The 25,068-nt window shown below is 31.3% G+C and overlaps 2 protein-coding genes across 2 annotated transcripts; both read left to right on the top strand.

Moving 5' to 3' along the window:
- The first annotated feature begins 1,298 nt into the window (after positions 1 to 1,298).
- LOC105461497 (aminopeptidase N-like) lies at positions 1,299 to 7,914 on the top strand. Its single transcript, XM_011707993.1, has 10 exons — positions 1,299 to 3,087; positions 3,549 to 3,704; positions 3,816 to 4,453; positions 5,027 to 5,108; positions 5,300 to 5,969; positions 6,325 to 6,509; positions 6,764 to 6,934; positions 7,003 to 7,149; positions 7,543 to 7,618; positions 7,757 to 7,914. The coding sequence occupies exons 1-10, from the start codon at positions 2,609 to 2,611 to the stop codon at positions 7,898 to 7,900; spliced, it is 2,748 nt and encodes a 915-aa protein (XP_011706295.1). The 5' UTR covers positions 1,299 to 2,608; the 3' UTR covers positions 7,901 to 7,914.
- Positions 7,915 to 9,447: 1,533 nt separating this feature from the next.
- On the top strand, positions 9,448 to 24,429 carry LOC105461502. The gene is given in 25 exon segments (XM_011708000.1): positions 9,448 to 9,694; positions 10,172 to 10,685; positions 11,188 to 11,640; positions 12,021 to 12,181; positions 12,184 to 12,218; positions 12,443 to 12,611; positions 12,705 to 12,786; positions 13,112 to 13,494; positions 13,760 to 14,037; positions 14,151 to 14,383; positions 14,706 to 15,068; positions 15,141 to 15,222; positions 15,718 to 15,939; positions 17,955 to 18,062; positions 18,578 to 19,077; positions 19,785 to 20,234; positions 20,754 to 20,937; positions 21,293 to 21,449; positions 21,731 to 21,812; positions 21,906 to 22,285; positions 22,541 to 22,815; positions 22,924 to 23,114; positions 23,371 to 23,664; positions 23,755 to 23,824; positions 24,170 to 24,429. Coding segments are annotated over 24 exon segments (5,805 nt in total). The 5' UTR covers positions 9,448 to 9,694; positions 10,172 to 10,176; the 3' UTR covers positions 24,314 to 24,429.
- The last annotated feature ends 639 nt before the right edge of the window (positions 24,430 to 25,068 follow it).

Below are 25,068 nucleotides of genomic sequence, written 5' to 3'. Positions count from 1 at the left end.
ATTCTTGAAGCAGAGTAAATGTTTGTGCACAGATTATATCGCGCTGTATCGAGAGACTCAAGTTAGTTTAAGTAACGCCTATAACTATCAAGATAATATTGAAAAATAATTCTTTTATCGACAAGCGATATGATTAAATATCAGTGCGAGCTTTATCGTAAAAGCATAGTCTTTGTTCTACGGAGCATTTGCAAAAGTGCAAACATTCGATTTGTTAAAACACATGCAATTATATAATTTGTTAAAACATATGCAATGTACATACGTATGTGTGCGTATACGCAATTAAATTAATTCAAATTTAATTGGTCAGTGCAAACATTTATATTGCACTTGCAGCATATGAACACATTTTTTTATTGAGAAAGGAACAAAGAAACAAAAGGTACGAAAGAATATAATACAAAAACTTAAAAAACGGAAGATATAAACAAATTTTGTTTAATATGTATCTGTTCAAGTTTTTCTCTTTCCTTTCTACGCGATATCTTACAAAATAAATTTAAGATTAATAAAAGATTTAAATTATAACACGGCGGTTATCATATACACATATTTGTACTTATATCTAGTCTCTATATATTTATCTACAGAATTTATTTTATTATTAGAATAAAACAATATTGTTTCAAAACAATCTTAAACATTTGCGAGAAATCTCTGCGTTGTCTCTCGTAATCAAAAAACTAATATTGACTTTTATCCTAATTATTTAGTTTTATCACAAGGGCTGCAGAATATTTTACTTTTCTTTTTTAAATGTTACTTGTAAGTAAGTTATAACTAAAGCGAGTCATAATTAGAGGCCGAACTTAAGGTTTCGCTTAGAATTCCAAGGTGTATAGAACGTAGGCAAACCTCAACGCAGCCTAAAGGCAAGACATGTAGCCTACGGCAATTATATGCAAATCTCAGCAAGTTGTGCCTAAAACCTCAACACTGTCGCCAACCAGCAGCCACCATCTCAACCGAACAAGGAATGATGCGAGTAACACCCATCAATAAATCGACACACAAAGTAACAAATCTAATTTAGAGAAGTAAAGCGCATAAGACAGAAATTTAAAAAAAAGAGTATCAGTTGATTCTTTAGATTGATCGGGAATTCCATTTGATAAGAAACGGAAATAATTTTCTCTAGATTACTTTCGTAATCTAGACAATATCTCAAATATTTCATACAATTTATAGATAACCATTTAATATAGATAAATCTTCCTCTCTCCCTCTCTTTCTTTTGCATTTTTTTTTATTTTATAAATCGCTAATATAAAAATCAAGTCAATATAATATTTAACAATATTACACATACAGCGTAAGCATATATTCCATTGTGTTCTCACTGAAACTTTGTTATCACCATCGCGCCAGAGAGCGAAGCAAATATTATCTCATTAAATGTCTGATCGAAGTCGATGACGATCTACTTGTGACAGAGACACAGACCGTCAATGACAAATAATATAACAACTACGCAGTAATTCTGAATAGCACATAATCTTAAAGTCGGCGACGCAGCTTAAACGTTGTTGGGCGTTGCGTTGTGCAATTAGATCTTCCGTGGATTCTTAATTCCGGGTTAATCGCGCAATAAGTTATTAAAAATATCACGTTGTAACAGTAGGAATAGGACTGATATTCTCTAGATTCACGCGCGCGCGAATGTGTGACCGGGCGCTTATGCATGTGTGTGTGTGTGTATTACATGTGTCAATTTTTATCTATCTCACTGTCAAGTATACACAGAGAAAGGAGTAGCCAACGCAACTGAAATATAGCCGTGGCAGCTAATGTGTGCCTTTAAAATAGGGACAGTTAATATCGTTACTGCCTAAAGTTAAATTTATTAGTTGTTAAAATTCAGGCGATACAACAAAAAATATTTATTGCTAGAATGAAATGACGTTTATGACGATGTATAAATGATGATTTTATTGAGGAACATCCAGCAAAATTTTTAAATTTTTTGGCAAAATTATTTTTTCCGTATGCCACTTTCTTAGCTATACTCCTACTAAAGTACGCTTTCTTATTTTAGCTTATAAAATTGTATCTTGCAACAAAAATATGTTTTATCTTTCATAGCTAACTTTCAACAATGACAGCAAAGTTCGAAATAGCTACTGATATTTAGCTGATAATGCTAAGTCATTTTTTTTGCGTGTGTGACAGAGACAGAGACCGCTAATGACAAGTAATATATATAACAACTACGCAGTAATTCCGAATAGCGCATAGTCTTAAGTCGACGACGCAGCGTAAACATTATTGGGCGTTGCGTTATGTAATAAAATCTCTCGTGGATTTTTAATTCCGGATTATAATCGCGCAATAAGTTATTTAAAATATCACGTTGTGACAGTATCAGCAGGAATAGGACTGATATTCTTTAGATTCACGCGCGCGCGAATGTGCGACCGGGCGCGTATGTGTGTGTGTATGCGTGCATTACATACGTCAATTTTTATCTATCTCACTGTCATGTATATGTTATAATATACACATATAAAGTGATATCTCTGCATGAGCTTCGTATAAGCGAAGGAAATTGATTAAAGGTTTGATTTCTGAAAATCGATTGACCAAATCTGTTCTCTGACAGATTATCATGACTAATCACGCTTCATTATTCTTACCTGTACTAATTATTTCTGTCGCTTTAAATCTAACGTTTGCGTATGATGGCACGAATAAAAATGAAAATTTGACCGACGTTTCCGCGCGGTATCGCCTACCCAAAAAAATCATTCCTATATTTTACAATCTATCGATCTACACACACCCGATCGATGCGGATTACGACGGTCACGTACGGATCATCCTGCAAGTGCTCGAAAAAACAGATTTCATCGTATTGCACACGGACGCATTAAAGATACAGACAAATGCATCTTTATCGGATAAATCGGGTCGATTGACTCGGATTTTGCGTTACACCCACGACGAAGAAACACAAATGCTTACGATTAAACTCGAGCGCGCACTTGATCCTGCAAAGTACACATTAGAAGTATCCTTTAAAGGACACATCGCAAATGACGTATTCGGCTTTTACGCAAGTCTGTACGAAGTTGACGGAAAACTGAGGTAATATTCGGAGAGTAAGGAACTATATGTTATACATGCCGTTTTAGAGCTACACGCAAGTAGTCGGAATAAAATCAGAAAGGAAAGAAAAGTTTATGTAAAGATATGCTGAACATGAAATGACACTCCATTAAGATTTTCTTAAAATCAAATGTCTAAATATATATTTATGTAATTAATAATACAATATTTTTCGCGTTTGTTATAAAAATATATAAAAATATATAAATATATTTACGTGATTAATAATACAATATTTTTTGTGTTACTTATAAAAATTAATTAAACATAAAACTATCATAAATTCTTCTTAATTTCATTTCTTAATTTCCTATGCTTTAATTATTATCAATAGAAAGTTGTAAAGTAATTATAATTCAGAAGTCTGTGTATTTATAATAATGAGAACAATTTTTGACACTTATTTTAATTTATTTTACACTGTCGGCTATATTTTTTAGACGCATTAGCGTAACTCAATTTTCGCCTACGTACGCGCGTCGCGCGTTTCCTTGTATGGACGAGCCGTATTTAAAAGCGAAATTCCAATTGCATATTGGCCACCATAAGGATCAAAAGGCGACGAGTAATACTCCAGTGCAATCTGTACGAATAGAGTTAGTAATAATTTCTCGAATCTTATCACATTAAAAGGACATATGCAAAGATATGCAAAAGATATGCGGGAAAAGCAAACTATCTCACTATTGTAACCGCAAAAATTATAGAAATGATATCTACTGTGTGACCACATTCCGCCGCACGCCGCGAATGCCCACATATTTGGTCGGATGGACGGTGCACAACTTTGTCCCGGAACGATCAAGAATTTCGGAGGACTTCAAGATGTGGACGAGAGACTCCATGAAGTTTCGCGGATCGATGGCCTTGAATCGCGGTCGGGCAGTCTACTCGGCGCTGCAGACGTGGTTATTGGTGAAGAGCCCGCTGGTGAAGGTCGATCAATTCGCGATACCGGATTTCAATTTCAACGCGATGGAGAACTGGGGCCTCATCACTTACAGGGAGTCCGTAGTGTTGCACGAGGATGGAACCCCGACGAGGAAAACGGTGGACGGACTGTCGACGATGGCTCACGAGTACACTCACAGTTGGTTCGGCAATCTGGTGACACCCGTATTCTGGGACGTCGTTTGGTTGAAGGAAGGCTTCGCCACGTATTTCCAGTACTTCGGCGTGTCCTTAGCGGAACCGGAGCTGAGAATGATGAATGTATTTGTAGTAGATTGCCTGCAGCCGACACTGCTCGCAGATTCCGACAATCATACACGCACATTGAACGGTCGAGAGGTCGGGAGCCGTGACAGCATTATGGCTACGTTGGATTTTGTCTCTTATAAAAAAGGTATAGAGTGCATAATTAGTTATTTCCGTATTTTTTATTGCGTAAACTTGATAGTATTTACCTTAATAGTTTTCGCTAATAAGTGTAAAAATTTTAAACCTTTTTGATAACAATTTTAAAATAATTTATAATTATTTTTAAATAGAACGAAATGAAAAGATATATATAAATTTTGCCACATATAAATCTGATTCGATCACTTATGAATGCTATGTCATCTTTTTCTTGCATAACCCGCTGATCATATCACTATACGTGTAACGATCTCGCAAAACAGATAGAGTTATCTTCCGACCATGTGATAATTAATTCTTGCGAATGATTACTTATTTAAATCACACATAGGCAACTTCATACTAATTATAATTTCAATTCTCCATGTTTGTGATACATTTTCAGATTTTTAATTAAAATAGCAATTACACGAAATCGCGAAATTGCACTTACTTTTATTATAGTTAGTTTATAGGATCAATAGTATACATGTATCTATTTCTGAAAGATTCATATAATACACCATAATATAATTGAAATAAATTCTAATATTGTGTAATATTCTCATATTGTTTTCAGGTGCATCCATAATTCGTATGATCAATTATGCCATCGGCAGCACAGCGTTTCAATTAGGATTACAAAATTATTTGCGCGAAATGTAGGTGTCTGTGTTATACGCGCGGAACATTTTTTAAATTCCTATTCCGATAATTTTGTAACATAAACGCACAATATTATTGTCGTGTGATCCATGCAATTATTTTATTTTCTCAAACTAATAACAATTATTTTACTTTTTGTCGTTAATTTAACATCGTTTTTATCACAAAAATTCATTTTTATTAATAGGTCGTATCAGGCAGCCACTCCATTCGACTTGTATCGACATCTGCAAATCGCATCAAATAGATCAGGGCAATTGCACAAGGCTATATCTGTAAAAGATGTCGTAGAATTCTGGGCAAATCAGCCAGGGTATCCCTTAGTGACTATTACACGAAACTGCAGTTCGAAAGCTCTATTTGCCTCGCAAGAACGATTTTATCTGAACCGTCAAGCAGCGCGAACAGATCTCGAAAAATCGGGTTGGTGGATACCGTTGACCTTCGTCACCGAAGAATCGAATTCCACATTTGATCGAATTACTACGGCTGCCTGGTTGAAGCCACAGGCCAAGAGCACGATAATCGGTTCCGTCGAGCCGAACTCGTGGGTGATTTTCAACGTTCAGCAAGTTGGATATTATAGAGTCAATTATGACAAGAATAACTGGAAAATGCTTATCCGCCACTTGAAGTTGAAGAATTTCAAAAAAATACATGTGATAAATAGGGCTGCGCTTCTAGATGACGCTTTTAATTTAGCTAGAGCCGGTTACGTGGATTATTCCGTTCCATTTGATCTCGCGACATATCTCACTCGTGAAACCGAATACGAGCCGTGGGTCGCCGCGATAAATAACTTTAATTTTCTCAATCATATTTTAGCCTGCTCACCACGAGTACAACGACTCTTTCAGGTAAACGTTTATTTTTCTATATAAGCAACGAACTTTAGTTTCAAAATTTAACTAATCATTTAGAAAATATGTCACAATATTTTTTATGTTATAACTTTATTATGAACGAAATTAACGTAATGCTCTTGTTTCCAACTTATAAATATTTCTTTTAAGATTTTTTAAGAGAATAAAATATTAGAGACATAAAATTAATAGGTACATACATTTGTATATTTTCCGTTTCCTTACAAATTAAAATTCCAATTATATCATTTGTTAGGTAAAGAAACTTTTCTTATCACTACAAACTATTAAACTACACAATTTGGTGATAATTTTTATTTCTTTAATAACACTTCAATATAATTTGCAGACCTATGCAAATGACTTACTTAAACCAATATACAGTCTATTAAGCTTTACGGAAAGTCCCGTGGACAGTTCAATAACGAAACTACATCGCGAATCGATCCTATCTACTGCGTGCTCTGTCAATAATATCCACTGCTTAAAGACATCAAAGACTCTATTTAAATCGTGGATTTTGTCTGAGAAAAGGTACGATCATTAACGGATTCCGAAACCAATACAATTGTACATATTTGCAATATTAATATTTTTAACTGAAGTTTAACTATGATCCAAATATTCGAAGGCTCACAGGCTCGAAGGCGGAATGTTTTTATCAACTGTCCTCTCATGTTTCTATAGTACTTTATCTTATTTTCGTGAATTAAGCTTTATCTTAGGGAAAGATAACCGATTAACTCAGTGCACATTTTTATAATAGTACATTTTATGTATACACGCAGCACAATACCAGGAAATTTCAAGAGTTTCGTGTATTGTGTGGGCATTCGCGCAGGTGATGATAACGATTGGCATACAGTTTGGAACAGGTTTCTGCGCACTGACTTACATGCAGAACAGGAGCTCTTGCTAAGTGCACTCGGATGTACTAAAACTCCTCGTTTAATCGACAGGTGGATTCTAAGAATTGGATCATTAATAAATGCGTTTAAGATCAGATACTGAATTTGTTGACTTTCAGATATCTCAACACGTCCATAACGTATGGACTTGAACTACGCAAACAATATAGGATGACAATAGTTAATGCCATTTTGAACGGCAATCTCGAAAATGTTAATTACGTCATTGATTTTATTCGTAATAATTTACGCACAATTCTTAAATCGTATGTATCATGCGTTCTTATCTTCTTTATTTTATATTTCGTATATTTTTATTATATACTTTAAATCTTATTTTATTTATTACACAATAATTATTTTATTTATTACACAACAGATTCTCTCAATTAAAACTTGCTTTTTGAGAGCCAAGATAGTACTGTTTATTACATTATTTCATTTAACAGCAAATACTTGATTACGTGCACCGTTGAAAAAGTTTTATCGGAAAACAGATTTTCGTGAAAAAATATTAAACTCGATTAAAATCTTTTGTTTTATTTTTTATTAATTAAATATGACCAAAAAGATATATAATGGTATAGTTTATTTGTTTGCAATATTACTTCTCGTATTTACAAAACAAATCGTGCAACATTTTGTCTCTATTTTTACAGAAGAGGAATAGATTTCTTAACCAAAATATTCACTGCTATAGGCGACAAAATCATTACAAAAACCCAATTAAACAAGGTACAATTTATATGTATTATTTAACTTAATATCACTTCTGTTTTATTTTAATGATATTTTAATGATATTTAGAATATTTTATTAAAATTCATTATATTATATCAACAAGATAACAACACAATGTTTGTAATATTATAGTTTCGCTCATTTGTTGATGATAACATCGAAGATCTAGGATCAGCGTTGAATTCAGCAAGAAAAGCCGTAAGCGTTTCTACTTCATCCTTAGAGTGGATCAATAAATTTTTACCTGCAATCGAAAAAGCATTGTCACTTAATTAGTTATTTAATATATTGTAATATATTTGTATAATATGTAATAATATTTTATAATAAAACATCATGTAACTAATATATATATATAAAATATTTTAATATGTATTGTATCTGTAATCGATTTATCATACATGTACAAGGAAATAAAGAGATATTACATTTAAAAATTTATTCTATCGATCCTGTACAAGCACTGCCCCAGTTATAAAAGAAATTGAGTCTATAAAATATATTTACAAAAAGACTAATTAATTATTATTTTAATATTAATTGAGAAACATCAACAATATTGGTTTAGAATAGAATTATCAAGATTTCTTAGACCAATTAATCTAGCTTCTGTTCTCTTCTTTATAAAAATTGATAAAACTTAATATTTATATAAACATTTTGTAAATCTTTTGTTCTTATTTTATATATGATAATTGATTGTTTGTGATATCCATTCATTACAAACATCCGTTTTCTTGAGATTTTTATAACATACTTTATGATATACTTTATGATTAAATCTTTAGATAAAGAGATACTATCTTTTTCCTATGTAACATATATTTAATACATCTTATGTCTTACATTTGTATTTATGTGTTTTATTAAATTTTAAAAAGATGCATACGTAACATGAAAAAATTAATAATAAAACCTTCGAATTACGTTCAAATTAAACGTTTTTTACGTATCTATATCATGACGCTTGTGTGCTTACCAGACGATATCCTAAATGGATCAATCAGTTTTTATCTTGATCTGCGTAAATATACTGTAGATAATAGAAAAAAAGGTTAACATAAAATTTTACTTCGTGAGAGAATGTATATTTTTATATAAAAACTGTAAAGAGCATATTATATTACATTATATATTATATTACTATTAAAGATTTATTTAATAAATTATCTTATATGAAAAATTTTTGAAAATAAAATTAGTCTTTTCTTCGTAGTATTTTGAGATGTTTAATCCATATTATTAAAAATTGAAGATAAATTTAATTGTAATCTCACTATTAGCTTTGACTTATGATTGTATTGCAAGTTCGACATTAATTCGGCGCGCATTAATTTTTGGCTGAACAATAGATTTAGAATTCATATAAAAATATTATTAGGTGCCAAGATCCAGCCTCGATCGTAGAAGGCGGCTTTAAAATTTACGTGCTCTAGTTCAACTTACTATTATTTATAGGTTTTTTTCTTATATATATTTTTGCTTAATACGTGATAATTATTAAATTTAAGTACCAAGAAGAAAAATAAAAATATATATATAAGGAATTTATATAGACATTTCCAGATTAACATACAACTTCGCTCTTAGCAAGATTTAATTTATAATACAAAAGTAAAAAATTATAATAGAATTAAAAACTCTTTATAAATTAATGCAGTATGTTGCTTAAGCAGTATATCATTCGGCCTCCTGAAAGATATGATAAAAAAATTAGATCTCGGTGATATCTCTGACTGGGTCTGCCATCGATTGGTCGGATAACATTGTATTTTAGTTATCGCGTTATCAGCGGTGCCAGAGCTAAAAAACTGTCCCGGAAATTTCGCGAGTCGTGTTCGGAATGGTCCACTTACCTCTCTTTCCTCGAAGAGTATAATACCTCTTGCTCCGAAAGAACCTGACGATAAGATTAGAGGTGGCAGCGACATTTCTTTTTTAACGACACATCCTATCGTCACGGTCTTATAAGGCCTGAAGTTTTGACCAGGCTGTCTTTCACTAAATCTCGTCTCTGCGGGGACGAGGGATCAAACCCGCACGGCTCTCCATCTTTAATTTAGTTTTAAGGTACGTCGTTAATTATCATTGATTGCACCCCTCTTGTAAAATAATTAATTATTACAAATACAAATAGTGTTTTTTAAATAAAAATTTATAATGCAAGTATATGTTTTTATCGAGAAATTATATATACTTTTTGTAACCGCATAACATTCAACATATAATTTATAAAATTTGATATAATTTGACTCGAAATTTGTATTATTCTTTTATTATTATCAAATTCTTACTTTAAACAAATTAGAAATAAATGTTAGATTATTTATAAATTTCAAAATTTTTTTACTACATAAATATTAATTGAAATATTTCAAAGTTAATAAAAATCAATAATTAAATATTTATTATAAAATATTAAATTTTTTTTGTAGATTATTTGTTTATCAGATGCACCTTGTCATTATGCAATTGTGTCTTAATTGTATTGTGTAACGGAAATAAATTAAATCGATATTTTCACGCAAAATTTTTTCGTTTACACAGGTACGATGTTAATAATGAGATTCTTGCTGCCATTAATGCTTGTCCTAGCGTCTTGCTGGGCAAGCAAACCTATATTACATGTGACTTCTCAAGCTACGCAACAATTAGACGACTATAGGTTACCGTCAGAAGTCGTACCTACTGAATATGAAATTTTATTGACACCGACTTTCGAGTCCGGGACAGAAAAAGATAAAAATTTTACTTTCGAAGGATGGTCTAAAATCAATCTCGATATTAAGAATTCTACAAATATCATAACATTCCATGCTTCCAAAGAACTTGATATCGAAAATAAAAAAATTACGCTGATACATGGTGGCGAGAACATACGAGCAATACAACCAATACAAGTTTTGCGTGATACACGAAGAGACTTCGTACAACTCATTTTTATGGAACCTATTCCTGCACCAAATACTGCAATACTATCTTTGAGTTATACTGGGACGTTAAATGATGAATTACGTGGATTCTACAGAAGTTCTTACCAGAATAAGGATGGAGAAACAAAGTAAGGCAATTAAATTTCTTCTCAAATTTTTGCAAAAGAAACTTGTTAAATCTGTTTAAGATTTAAATTATAATTTTTATATTATATATAATATATATATATATATATATATAAGTTTTGTATTATTAGCTTAAGATTATTTAAAATAATTCTTATGTTGTCAATTGTAACTTAAATGATTGAATAGATTTAGATTCAAACAGAGAGTTACCGTTAATTATAAATTTAAGTAAATTGAAAAAACTTTTAAATATCCTATTTAATGAATTGTTTTTCTTTGTAAATTTTCTATTACAAAAAGTTGAATAATTAATTTGTCTTTAGATAAAAAAAATTAATATTGTAGTATTTTTTTTAACAATGTTGAATCAAATCTTTTACCGACAAATTGAAATTAAAATGGATATTTTTTTGAATTCAAATAATTTTATTTTAACAATTGTAAATGCATCAAAATAAGGAAAAAAATAATTTGAAATAATACAATTATTGTATGTTACAGGTGGCTTGCAACGACTCACTTTGAACCAGTAAGCGCGAGACAGGCCTTCCCATGTTGGGACGAACCGGAATTAAAAGCACAATTTACCATTAGAATTAAAGTTCCTAAAATTGATAATTACACTGCAATTTCGAATATGCTTTATACAAACGTTACGAAAGATAGAGAATACATTTTCATGAAGACACCAAAAATGTCTACTTACCTCGTGGCTTTTGTAGTTTCGGATTTCACAGCTCTACAGAACAAGGCTAATAATTTTAGCGTTTTTGCGAAACCCACGATAGAGGAGAGTGCGAAAACATTTGCATACGACTACGGATTGAACACATTAGAAGTGCTAAAGGAATTTACCAGCATCGATTATTACGATAGAACGCCCAAGATGGATCAAATTGCAATTCCAGATTTCGGGGCTGATGCTATGGAAAATTGGGGTCTTGTGACGTACAGGTAATATCAGACAGAGATCGATCAATCAAAGAACGATCAAAGTTCAAATTTCTCGACGGACATTTTGACTTGTTATACGATTAATTCAAAGTCCAAAGCTATATTTCGAACTTACAATTTATCTAATCTATCTATCAATTTTCTATCTACTTATTACAATCTATTCATTTAATCTATTTTATCGATTTATTGAAATTACTTAATTTTATACAAAATGTGTAAAAATTTTTGCCTTACACAACTTTATGCACAACAAATGTGATCATTATATCTCTTCAAGGATTGATTTTAATTAGTATAAAAGTCACATAAGTTACAATAATTATCATAAATTTACAATGACAATTAATATGTAAAAAAATATATTGTTTATTTTTCAGAGAACCTCAACTTTTCTACATAAAGGAGAAATCCACTACGGAAAAGAAGCAAGCTATAGCGACAACAATAGCTCACGAGTTCTCTCATCAATGGTTTGGTAATTTGGTTACTTGCAAATGGTGGAATGAAATCTGGCTAAATGAAGGGTTTGCTACCTTCTTCAATATTATATTACCGATAAGGTTATTCCAAAAATGGTAAGTAATAAGCCAAATATTTTCAATTTTTGAATTAAGAAATAACTATCAAGTCTAAATTTAAGTTAGTAAAAACACAATTTACAATGCCATTCATTTTACTATATTAAAATTATTCAGAAACCCGTCGATATTTAAAAAAAACTTATACTATATAAACTATAATGTCACTTATTGTAATGAAACTACCAACTGAACTAAAAAAACGTTAATTTAAATTGCAGTATGAGAAACAAAATTGGCGTCTTATGGAACAATTTGTAGTTAAAAATCTCCAAGCATCGTCATTTGTTGTTGATGCAAGTAGTAAAGCTCGCCCATTAAGGCCTAAAACCCCCGTACAAACTTCTACCCAAATTCGAAGCTTATTCGACGACATTGCCTACAGAAAAGGTAAATTAATTGTTTCTTTTTTTTTTTTGACAAAAAAATAATTAACCCACTACTTTAATTTATTAAATTTATGTTATTTATATTTTCATGCAGGTGCTTCTGTTCTTTATATGATGCAAGGATTCTTATCGGATGAAGTTTTCCAGGAAGGACTTAGACAATATCTAACTGTCCAGTGAGTTTATTATAATTATTTATATTTATTAAAAAAAGAAACGTTTTTAAACATTTATATTATATAAACATAAGAATTGAATAATGTAAGTCACAGTCATATATAACTGCAGCATTACATACGAGAAGATAATAAAATAATTGAAGGCATTGTTGCAACAGTGAGCTAAACCCATATTTTATAACAACGAAGAAAATAAATTTTAGAATTAAAGTGATGAACTTTAAAGTACATTTTCTCCGTTTTTATAAAATGTTATAAAAAGTGGGTTTGTAGCCCACTGTTGCAGCAAGCCCTTTTAATTATACAAATTCTTAATTTTTAGCGCGGAGAAAGGAGTTGACTCTAACGATCTCTTCAAGTCTATTCAAAGTGTATTAAATGATACACTAATAGAAAAATATTTGCCGAACAATGAAACTGAAATTGCGGACGTTATGCAAAATTGGGTAAACGAACCTGGATATCCCGTCATCACCGTCACGTGGAAAGAGAACTCAACTGATGTAGTTAACATAAAGCAGGAACGATTCTTCTTAGTGAAACCGGCGAAAGAGGATAAGACTCAGTGGTACATACCCCTTACTTATGTAACAGAAGCTAAGCCCGAAGAGAAAAAATCTCACTGGATGATACCAGGAACGAATGATACCTCACTTCAGATACTGAACAATACATTATGGATACTTTTCAATAAGGATCAAAAAGGTATGTCGATCGTTTTGTAATCTTTATATTTATTACATTTGTTAACGATGCATGTATCTGTTAATCTACTTGATTACTTGACATACTTGCCTTTTTCAATAAAATTTCGTCTCGTATACAACGATGAAAAACAAATAATATGATTAATTTAATGTGTTATAATAGTTGTGACTTGTGCCTCTTGCATAGTCATGATTGTAAGAGCAAATTTGTCGCGTAGACATCGATTAAAAGTCACAAAAATATCAAATAAAATTATTTACAGGATACTATCGTGTAAATTACGACGATACAAATTGGCAGCGTCTAGCGACGGCCTTAACGACGGAAGATCATGCAAAAATAAACGCGATTAATCGCGCCCAACTGATCGACGATGCGTTAAATCTCGCGCGTGCAGGATACGTGAAATATGACATTGCATTGCAGATGACGACGTATCTGTCGGGTGAGAAGGATTATATTCCATGGTATGCCGCTGTCAGAGCATTCGATTATCTGGACAGCGTATTAGTGGGTACGAAGAAATACCCAGAGTATCATGTAAGTTGAATTGGAAGAAATACGCGATGTCGTAATCGCAAATGCATGTTTTAATAGAGAAAAAAAAAGGGAAACGTTTGCGAATTCTATTCTAATGCGTCGTTTAATTTCAGAAATACATCGCTGATAAAATAACGGCTTTTGCAACGGCAGTCGACTATAAAGAATGGGAAAAAGGTTCGCATGTAGATAAACTCGCCAAAGTGTTGGCGCTAAACACGGCTTGTAAATATGGACTGGACGATTGCACGAACTTCGCTAAACAGAAACTCACAGATTGGTTGGATGACAAGAAGGATGAGAAAAAACAGGCTGACGAGGACGGAGATAAGAAGAAGGACACGAGGTAAATCCGAAATCTTGCCGTAGATTTCGTGAATCTACGACCGCATTATACCTGATGCTAAATAAATAAGATTTCTACTTTTATTATGAATTTCGTACGATTTAATAGAATATGTTGAACGAGACGATGCAAACGCGCAGTTTTATTCTGAAATTATTTTAAAAATATTTGTTAACTTATAAAATTTTTGCTGCAAAACAGAATACGTATACGCGATACACACATACAAAATGTGCTCTGCGTATGCAGGTTTCTTGTTAACATCATGCGATATTACGTATCTAATCTATACAAATTGTGATAATCGCTGTGTTATTTCCAGCCTCTCGCCGGACATGAGAAAGGGAATTATTTGTGCCGGATTGCGAAATGCAGACATGGAAACGTGGAACAAGGCTCTAGAAAAGTACAAAGATAACGGAGATAAAGATGAAAAGGCGGATCTACTGGCCGGTCTTGGTTGCGCCACGTCCAAGGAAATCGTCCAGAAATTCCTTGAGTTAACTCTTGAGAAGGAGCCTAAAGAAAAAATCGTCCAGAAATTCCTTAAGTTAACTATTGAGAAGAAGCCCAAAGTTGAAGTTAATATTTTTGATGCGATGAATTCGATATTTGCGGGTAACGCCGAATCCTTCGACATTCTCATAGAATTTATCTACAAGAATATTGGGGAGATCCAAAAGGCGTAAGTTGCCTTTTATTACTTACTTTGATAGTGATAAACACAAATGTTGATAATGTAATGATTTCTTCACAGAGATAAAGAAGATAACTCGATGCTCGCTGCCCTCCTTAATAATCTTTCCAACCGAGTCGTAACATTGGTGCAATATACACAGGTAATATATCATTATTTTCTTTCTTAATCTATTATATTTTTAAGTAAGGAGAATTAGGCATTCATTAGAAGACGTTTTTTTTTCATTTATCGCACGTATCATATGCGGTATAATTTAATTTTATCAACGTAATTTAAATTACTGTCTACCCATCGGAAATTAACAATAGATAATTTATATCCTTAAATTTAAAACTGTCTCAAAATTTGAACGCTTTTTTTAGCTGCGTGATTAAGCGCCATATGTGAATATAAGATCGTGATAACGTATCTTTTGTGTGACTAAATTTTAGTAATTAGAACCTTCGAAACATTTCATTTCTATCTCGTCCTTGATCGTGCGCTTTTATCTTATCTCAGAGTGGATTAGATGTTCCACAATTTTGTGAAATATTGCGTCTCCAAAATGAAATCGGTCATCCTTAACCATATATTGCGTACTAATAATATCGATAACTGATGAAAAGTTTTTAATACAACCGTTTTCGCATTTTAGTTGTCACTACTTGTACATGGGCTACTGCAGAAAACAGAAAATGTTCAATTGTTCGAAGGGGTAGTCCGACTTGTCTGGGTTCAAACCTATCAGGGCGAGGTTGAAAAGTGGTTAGCAGATAATTGTAAAGTTTGTCAAAAAGAAGGAGAAAAGCCAGACTCCGCAAGTTCCATTACTGTGGCAACGTTCCTTCTAATTATTTCATTGTTAATCACACGATTCTATTGAAATGTCAAATTCATCGTCGCGTTATGTAACATCTTTAATTGCTCAAGTTTCAACTTGATCATATTTTCTCGATGAAATCGGTGACATGTAAGTATAACACTTTCCCGACCCTTCCAACGATGTTCAATTATTGAGACATTACCGCACTTGATTTTGTAAAGGGGAAAAAGATGAGATTAGAAGGCCCTGCCAGATGTATTACACATTACTTTTCCAATTTCTCATATTAGTTTTAAGTTACAACAAATTTATAATTGCGCGTTTGTTGTAATTTGTGAGATGTCAAACACATCCTTTTTGGTAATGCTGATTATATTATAGCTAAATGATGTAATATTTAACAAATTATATATAAATTAAACACTAAATAGATTCATCCTATGTACTGGAAACTTAACACTGTATAATTAATATGCTGAAAAATAATTAAGACGCACAACATAGAGTTAATAATTGTGTGTACATGGTATGATTGTAAATATACTGATTGCTATATTTATACCACTTACACAATAGCTCTTTTAAATTATGACTATTTATAATCAAAATAAAGAAAAGATACAAATGTTAATCTTTTTCGTCAACTTTTAATGATCAACAATTATCAGCACGACACATCTCCATCGAATGGTGGCAAAAGTAAAAATTGTTTTAAAAATGTTTATATAAGGTGGAACAACTTTTTTTATTCATTCGCATAGAACTCGAAACAGGTCAGAACTACAAGAATCGAAAATTGTCAGCAGGACAGCTTTCCATCGAATATCATGCTGCCATATGGATATTCAGAACTGTGTAAAAATGATTAATTGTTGCACTTTTGTCTTGAAATTGTTATATAATTATAAAATTAATTTAGGATTAGTAAGGGGAATACTTGACAGATGTCGTAACATTTGACGGGATATAGTACAGGGAGATGTGCCGTGAAGTTATAGCACGTTATTTTTTAATTTTTATTTTTTTGGTATTAAAAATGCGGAACACTTTTTAATATTTATCAGGTATGGTAGAACTATGGAAAGTGCTACCGGAACTATTATTGTTTTTTAAAAATTAACAAATGCCTAACTTCGCAGATATAAAAGACAATTGAGTTGAGATTTTTACAAAGAGATTAATTTCGATAAAATTATCAAATTATAAAGAGATTTTTTGCAATGTAATCGATTTATTACTCTAAACATGCCTTTTGTTATGCTCCCCTTGTAGCGATGGATACAAGGGGAGAGGGCGAAGGGGGCGATCGCCTCTCCTCCCAGAGCTCTCCGAACAATTTTGTATATTGGAAAAAGTCGGTTTTAAATGAATTGAAAAAAAAAATTATCAAAGACTAATTTATTCAAGACTAAGTAATGTTCACTCAATTGTTTTTTAATCATAAAAAATTATAAAAATAACATTAACGACAATAGTAATTAAATATTTACATTTTGTCATACCGTCCCCCCCCCCCAAAAAAACCACTCTCTGATCCGCCACTGGTTGTTATAATTTACCTATTCTTCGCAAAGTACACTTAATAAAAAATATAATTGTTTTTAGTACGTATAATTAGGGAAGAATTAGTAGATTCTAAATCCTCAATGTACAGCGTATAATTATAGCATTATGTACAGCGTATTTATTATGTATCCATCCGGACGAGACGTTGCATAATTATTGTTGTTACGTAAATGCTAGTAATATTCATAAAAATCTTACCGGATTAAATATCATTAAAATAGTCGTAATAGTAAAATAAGCTTTGGTGTTAAAGCTTTTTTTTACATTAAACACACGCAATAATGAGAAAAAAGTTCAAGTTATTCTTTAATTTATATTCTTCCGTATATTTAAAAATTATAATGTGTGATATAACTCATCGTTTCATAATATGAGACATAGGTCAATCCTGTAAATTATTCATGTCACGATAGACACGTTTGAAATAACAATGGATGAACACACATCCGATCGTCACACCGAATACCAGATATTCAAACCGAACGTTATAAAAAGAAGACTAAAGCCGATTTTCTTCACAAGTAGAAGCACTTTACTATCGTGCATCTAGCCGCCGCAACGTTTCGCAGGATTTCCGCAATTATATTTGCGTAAATATACAGAGCAGAAAGGTAATATTCGTCGTATACACTGACAACAATGAGAAACTGATTACAACGCGAGAATTATCTCGCCGACATTTCGCCAGGCCTTCAATAATTATCAGGAATTCATATTCAAATTCTTAATAAGCGCAACATTATCTATAGGCGCGTTTCTATATACATAGGATTTACCATAACTTGCTACCGTATAATACACATATAACAAAACAAGTTTTGTGGGCATCAAGGTCCATCAGATTAATAAAATTATAATTATATGTATAAATAAAAAATTATTCATTTATTTTAAATTTTTACATACATCTGTTTGTTTATAATACCGAGATAATTTCTGTATTCTTCTTTTTACTTAAAAACAAATCCAAATAACAACTGCGTAAAATTTAATATTGATAATATTTATACAAACTCTTCTTAAGAAAAAAAATTAATTTCTTGAAATATATAATTGGAAATGGATAAAAAAAGATATTAGAATATACTGCTTTTTTTCCTTTTCTTACAAAATAACGTCCATACAGATATTTGAAAAGACAGTTGGCATGGCGTTTCTGAAAATATTAGTGAATGTCGGTCTAATATTCACCGTTGCGACGGCTCTTCCTGTTGACGGAGATTCAGGGAATGACTTGAGCGCGGCAGTCAATTACCGTTTACCAGACAACGTAGTGCCAGTGCATTACGACATCGAGCTGACACCATATATCGAGGAGGATAAGTTTATCTTTGATGGTAAAACTCTTATCACCATCGATATCCGTCGTGCAACGCGGGACCTAAGCCTGCACGCGCTGGATTTGACGATAAATGAAACAGCGACGTCATTGATCAGCAGCGACATCGGTAGCTATGCACCTGTGGCGCATAATTATGACAATACAACGGAAATCTTAACCCTTCACTTTGATGATGAACTACCCCCTGGAATTTACAATCTATCTATGCAATTCGTCGGTATTCTAAACGACGAGTTGCATGGCTTCTTCAGAACATCATATTTCAATGAGAAAAAAGAGAGAGTGTAAGTAGATATTACAATTTCAAACTCTTCAATTATCACGCATTTTTCTCGTTATATCATTTATTAATAGTGTTTATTAAAAATAATTATCTATTCATTATCATTACACTCGCCATTTCCTTAATGTGTCAAAACCTTTAATTCACATAAGACTTAATATAAGACATTCATATTCGGAGATTTACAATTACATGTATACAATATTTTAAATGCTTTATCTTTAATTAAACCTTTTTTGTAAAAGTAACTGTATTATTAAATTTTTTATTTAAATTTATAATTATTAGATTTATATCATTTTTATATATTTTTGATACAATATTTTATCTAAAATCTTGTTCTAAATATCTGTAACCTAAAATAAGATAAATTTTAGTTGTAGGCGAGGAATTAATTTTTGAAAACGTTTTCATATTGCGTAAAATAACATATATTTCAATCTCCATTATAATTTCCAATAAAATCAGATTATTAAATTTCTAAAGAATCATATGTGAGTTCGCTCTCCTAAAATTTCATTCGAAAGCATCGATCGTGACGCATGGCATGTCACGACCATGCATGTCAGTTTGCAAGAAAGGAATATTATTGTTCAAATACGATTCATAAACCGCATTTACACGTTTTCCAAACATTTCGCTCTCGTTTTAACAGTTAACCGATGAATTTATCCGTTATCGAAAGCGTGTCACATTGAAATGTGATAGGTGGTTGGCCGCAACGCATTTCGAGGCAACCTGGGCGCGACGAGCTTTCCCATGTTGGGACGAGCCAGCATTAAAAGCCACTTTCGCTATCGCTATAAGACATCATCAAAACTACACAGCTGTGTCAAATATGCCGATACGGGATAAATTGGACGACGGATACGGCATGATGTGGACGATCTTCGACACGACTCCGATCATGTCTACCTATCTCGTGGCGTTCGCGGTGACCGATTATGTTCGTATTCCTAACGCAGATGAAACGCTCAACATGTGGTGCAGATCAGCATTGGCTCCGCATTCAAAATTCGCACAGGTGGTTGCTCAAAAGGCCAGAGACATATTGACCGAATACACCAACAGCACCGACAAAGTTCCGAAAATGGATCATTTAGCGGTTCCGGAATTCACCGCTGGTGCCATGGAAAATTGGGGACTCATTATTTACTAGTAATGCAACATATAATTTAAGAGAAATATTAACAGAATAATTTATTAAACTTTGTGCTTGTTATATATATTCCTGCCATCATAAATTTAAAATTCTTTGAGGTTTTATATTGCTAGATTATTGCATGTTAGTGTTCAACATTGCATACTTATAAATTATGAAAATAACTTTAAGATTTTTCTTTAATTGCAAAGCAATTTTTACTTTTTTATGTTCAATCTTTAATTTTTTCTAAATAGTTTTAAACATTTTCGGCCAATTTAAAACTGAATTTAAAACGATATATTAAAGTAAATGCAAAAATATATACCTATATAAAATGAAGAGGAAAATATAACAGTTATATTCCAGATTAAGAAATGAACAAAAATTATACCTAATTATAAATACTGCAAATTATGAAAATCATAAAAAGTCTTTAATTTAATTTAAACAATTATATATAAACATTAATTACCTCGTCACATACTCACAAAAAGGAACTATATATAAAAACTGAGTTATAAAATCATTTTTAGCGAACCCGACTTTGCGTACAATGAAGAAACAGATAGACTACTGCATAAACTAAGAGTAGCGGTGACAGCAGCACATGAAATGGCACATCAATGGTTTGGGAATGTGGTCAGTCCGTTATGGTGGTCTCACGTGTGGCTAAACGAGGGATTTGCATCATTCTTCGAAGAATTAATTCTTAATGAGGTGAATTTAAATATTGTTATTAAATTGAACTTATCGTATGCTCTTGTGCATTCGAAAAAAGCATCATTGTGTGGCAAATATATAGATTGATACGAGTAGATTAAGTAACAGATTGAAATATCGCATCTTTATATTTGACTTTATAGTTGAATATAAAAATATAAAAAGAACCGATTGCGGCATTTTGTGCTAAAAGAGATAATATCAATAAAATTATTAAATTATTAAATAATTACTGGTTAAATTTAAAATAGATTTCTAAAATCTTTTCTTCTATCGGTAGAGCAATAATATTATATTAATCTAATATTTTGTTAATTTTATTGAAAATTTCTAGAGTTCTGTATGCTTTCAGATTTTCAAGGAATGGCAAATAATGGATTTCTTTGTTGTCAAAGTTCAACAAGCAGCTCTACATATTGACGTTGCGAAGCGTATGAAGCCTATTACATACGAAGTTAACACTCCCATAGAAATTCAATCACTCTTCTCTTATTCCAGTTACGGCAAAGGTAAAATTGAGTAAACGTAAATGAATTCTCAAATTCCTGAACGTAAATTAACAAAGTAGAAACAAAAAACGGATTTGTATACATACATTTTTTATTTATAATTCATACATTAAATTCTTCAACAAGAATATGAAGAAATGCATACGTTCTTTAAATTCCAAAAATAAATTCTTTTTTCATCAGTTATGTTTGCAAATTCATATATAGTATACATGTTATTTTAATGTATTAGTCACGCTTTATGATGTTAATTACCACTTTTATGATGTTAATTACCGCAGCACCCGCTATACTGCGCATGTTACAGCATACTATTACCCCTAAGGTGTTTCGGAACGGTATCATTAGATATTTACATAAACAGTAAGTAATAGTATTTCTTTATAATATAGGAATATACATGTATAGGAATTACATGTATAGGATTATCTTTCACGTTTATTCTACGTTATATAGCCAGTTTAATTCGACTACTTCCGATGACCTATGGAACGCCTTGCAAATAGCCCTCGACGAATCAGAAGTTCCACATAATGACTACAGATTGAAAGAAGTAATGGATACCTGGTTAAAACAAAGGCATTTCCCTGTGGTACGCGTGACCCGAAACTACGACACCGGTGAAACGATACTAACGCAAGAACATTTTCGATCAGAGAGCGAAGACGAGCACATCGATAGCGATAAGTGGTGGATACCTTTGTCTTATGTTACACAAACGAATCCCGATTTCTCCAGTACTCTACCCACTCATTGGCTAAGACCACAAGATAAAAATATCAGCATTGATGGAGTCGATCCAAATGACTGGATCATAGTTAATGTGCAGCAAATGGGTGAATATACTTTACTCATATATTTAGCAATAACTTGATTCAAATTAAAAGTTATTATTTTCCGTATCATAATTTTCGTCAGAAGTATTCAAAATTCAATGATAATTTATTTTATAATTAGAAATCTGTTATGACAATTTTATATACTTGTATATACGACTTGAACAAAAGAAAAAAAATATTCAAACACATTTTTTGATAAATCTAGAAGAGATTTAATAATGTGATTTGTAATATTAATTAATTTTTTAACAGGATACTATCGAGTTAATTACGATGATACGAATTGGCGAAAAATTGCGACATATCTCAATTCTGACAATTACACAAAAATACATGTGCTTAATCGAGCTCAAATCATTGATGATGCTTATCATCTTACGATAGCAAATCAACTTGATATAGAGATATACCTGGATCTTGTAAATTATTTGTCGCGGGAAACAGATTTTGTAGTATTATATTCTATGTTTAATATATTAGAATTTACGGAAGATTTGTACAGAATTCCAGAAAATTATTATCTTAAGGTAAGCAGTACCTATGTGCGTGTATTATTACTAACAATAAATATTTTTGTATATGATATTTAATAATGAAAAATACATATATTTAACATTTAATTACTATACGTCTAGGAATACGTACTGCGTATTTTGAATGAGCTTATTAAAGACGTAGGATACGATGAAGATCCTGCAGACGATGATATTACAAAGCTTAAGAGATACAACATTTTAAAATGGGCGTGTGCTTTCGGTCACTCTGAATGCAAGAGAATAGCTGCTGTTAAATTAAATGAATTTCTTGCAAATCCTGAAATGCACAGGTAATCTTATTGTAATCGTATAAATTTCTAACACATGGCGCAGAATAATGTTATAGCGTTTTCAGACGGAACGGATTTTATCGCTCTGAGAGCGATTAATAACGTCATTAACATTACATGCTCTCCTCGTCAGAAATCTAAAATAGAGCATGTGACGTCATTAATCGCTCTCGTAGCAATCAAACCCGTTTGAAAACGCTATTAAATTATTTGGTACACAGTGCTACAGACAAATTTTTTCTTATTACGTATGTAGAGTGTCTGCAGACTTCAAAGAATGGATGTTTTGTAATGGTATAATGGAAGCCAATGCGTCTACTTGGAATGAATTAAAGGATATGTATTACGTCGATAACGACGAAGATACATTGGAGTACTTGGGTTGCTCTGAAAATTCTAATATCCTGATCGATTTTGTTAATACAAGTGTCTCGGATGATTTAATAATGGAACATCAAAACGAAATTATTTCAAATATTATTCAAAAACATTCAGACAACGATGAAGTACTTGATTATATGTTGGAAAATTTACAAGAAATAACTCCTAAGTAATAATATCTTAAAAGATTAATAATGATAGATATGTATTGATTGTGTTTTCTATTTATCAATTATAAATCTTTTAATTTCTTTTACAGAAAGAAGGTTAAAGAACAAACATTAGTAGGTATTGTTCATAGCGTGCACTCTCATAAACGACTTGACAAGGTAAATTTTATTACCTTAGACATCATATTTTTACTAATAATTAAATTTATATATTGAAAGGAATATTTTTATATTGCATTATCATTTATTACGTTATTTTGTAAACTTTTTCTGAGGACAATATGCGTTGAATACCAATTATACCTGATTTTGCTTAAAAAATGATTTATTAAAGAATATTTTTTATATTAGATTTTTATAATATGTTACTAAATTGAAGGGCTTGCTACAACAGTGGACTAACTACGTTTTCTCCGTTTTTACAAAATTTGGGTTAGACCACTGTTATAGCAAGCCCTTCAATTTACAATAATAACATTGGATAATAATTTGTAATTGATTTAGATAAGCGGCTTTGTAAAAAACAATATCAAAGGAGTAGCATCCACAAATATTCAAAAAATAATAGAAGAACGAAAATCTAACCTGGCAAATGAATATATCAAACCACCACATATGAAAAAAAATAGAACTGTAGAAGAACCATGAGTCAAAAGGGAGAATAATTATATAACATAGATATCTACCTGTATCTTTAAGATTTATAATTTTGGAGATTACTAGAGAGTTTCTCCTTTTTTAAGTTACAATAAGTTATAAGATATTATTTTATATTAATATCTTTTATTATATAATGTATATTTAATAAGTATATGTATATGTACATGTATATATATATATTATATATATATATATATATATATATATATATATGCATATATATGTATATGAGTAATTTTTATATTATCCTTTTTGTTTAATGTTTAACTACATATATATTGTATTTTATATTGCAGTGTATAATTATATTTTAAATAAAAACTATGTGTAATAAAATATATTGTATTAAATACAATGATATCTATAAGATTGAATTTTTACATTATTACTTTTTCAGTATATGTATAAATATATATTCGTAAAAAAATTGAGTCATACCAATATTACTGTAGTACAGTTAACATTTTGTCAATATTTAGAATTATTTATAAATATTCTTAACATTCTTACGCCACTTATATTTTTTTAAATGTAATCTTCTAGAAAGTTCTTAGATATATATTCAACAATATTAACTACTATTACTGTTAATAATACAAATATCGAAATGCATATATAAGCCGTGCCATTATACTTGTAAATTATACTTGGTAAAATCACTTGCCTTGTTTTATTTCCTCGAAAAGATTATTCTTTATTAACGTCAAACGCTTCCGGAAATTATAGCAAAGAGCTCTATAAAT

Source organism: Wasmannia auropunctata, unplaced genomic scaffold (genome assembly GCF_000956235.1).
Source record: "Wasmannia auropunctata unplaced genomic scaffold, wasmannia.A_1.0 LD286321.1, whole genome shotgun sequence".
Taxonomy (NCBI): Eukaryota; Metazoa; Arthropoda; class Insecta; order Hymenoptera; family Formicidae; genus Wasmannia; species Wasmannia auropunctata.
This window is presented reverse-complemented; position numbering and strand designations above follow the sequence as displayed.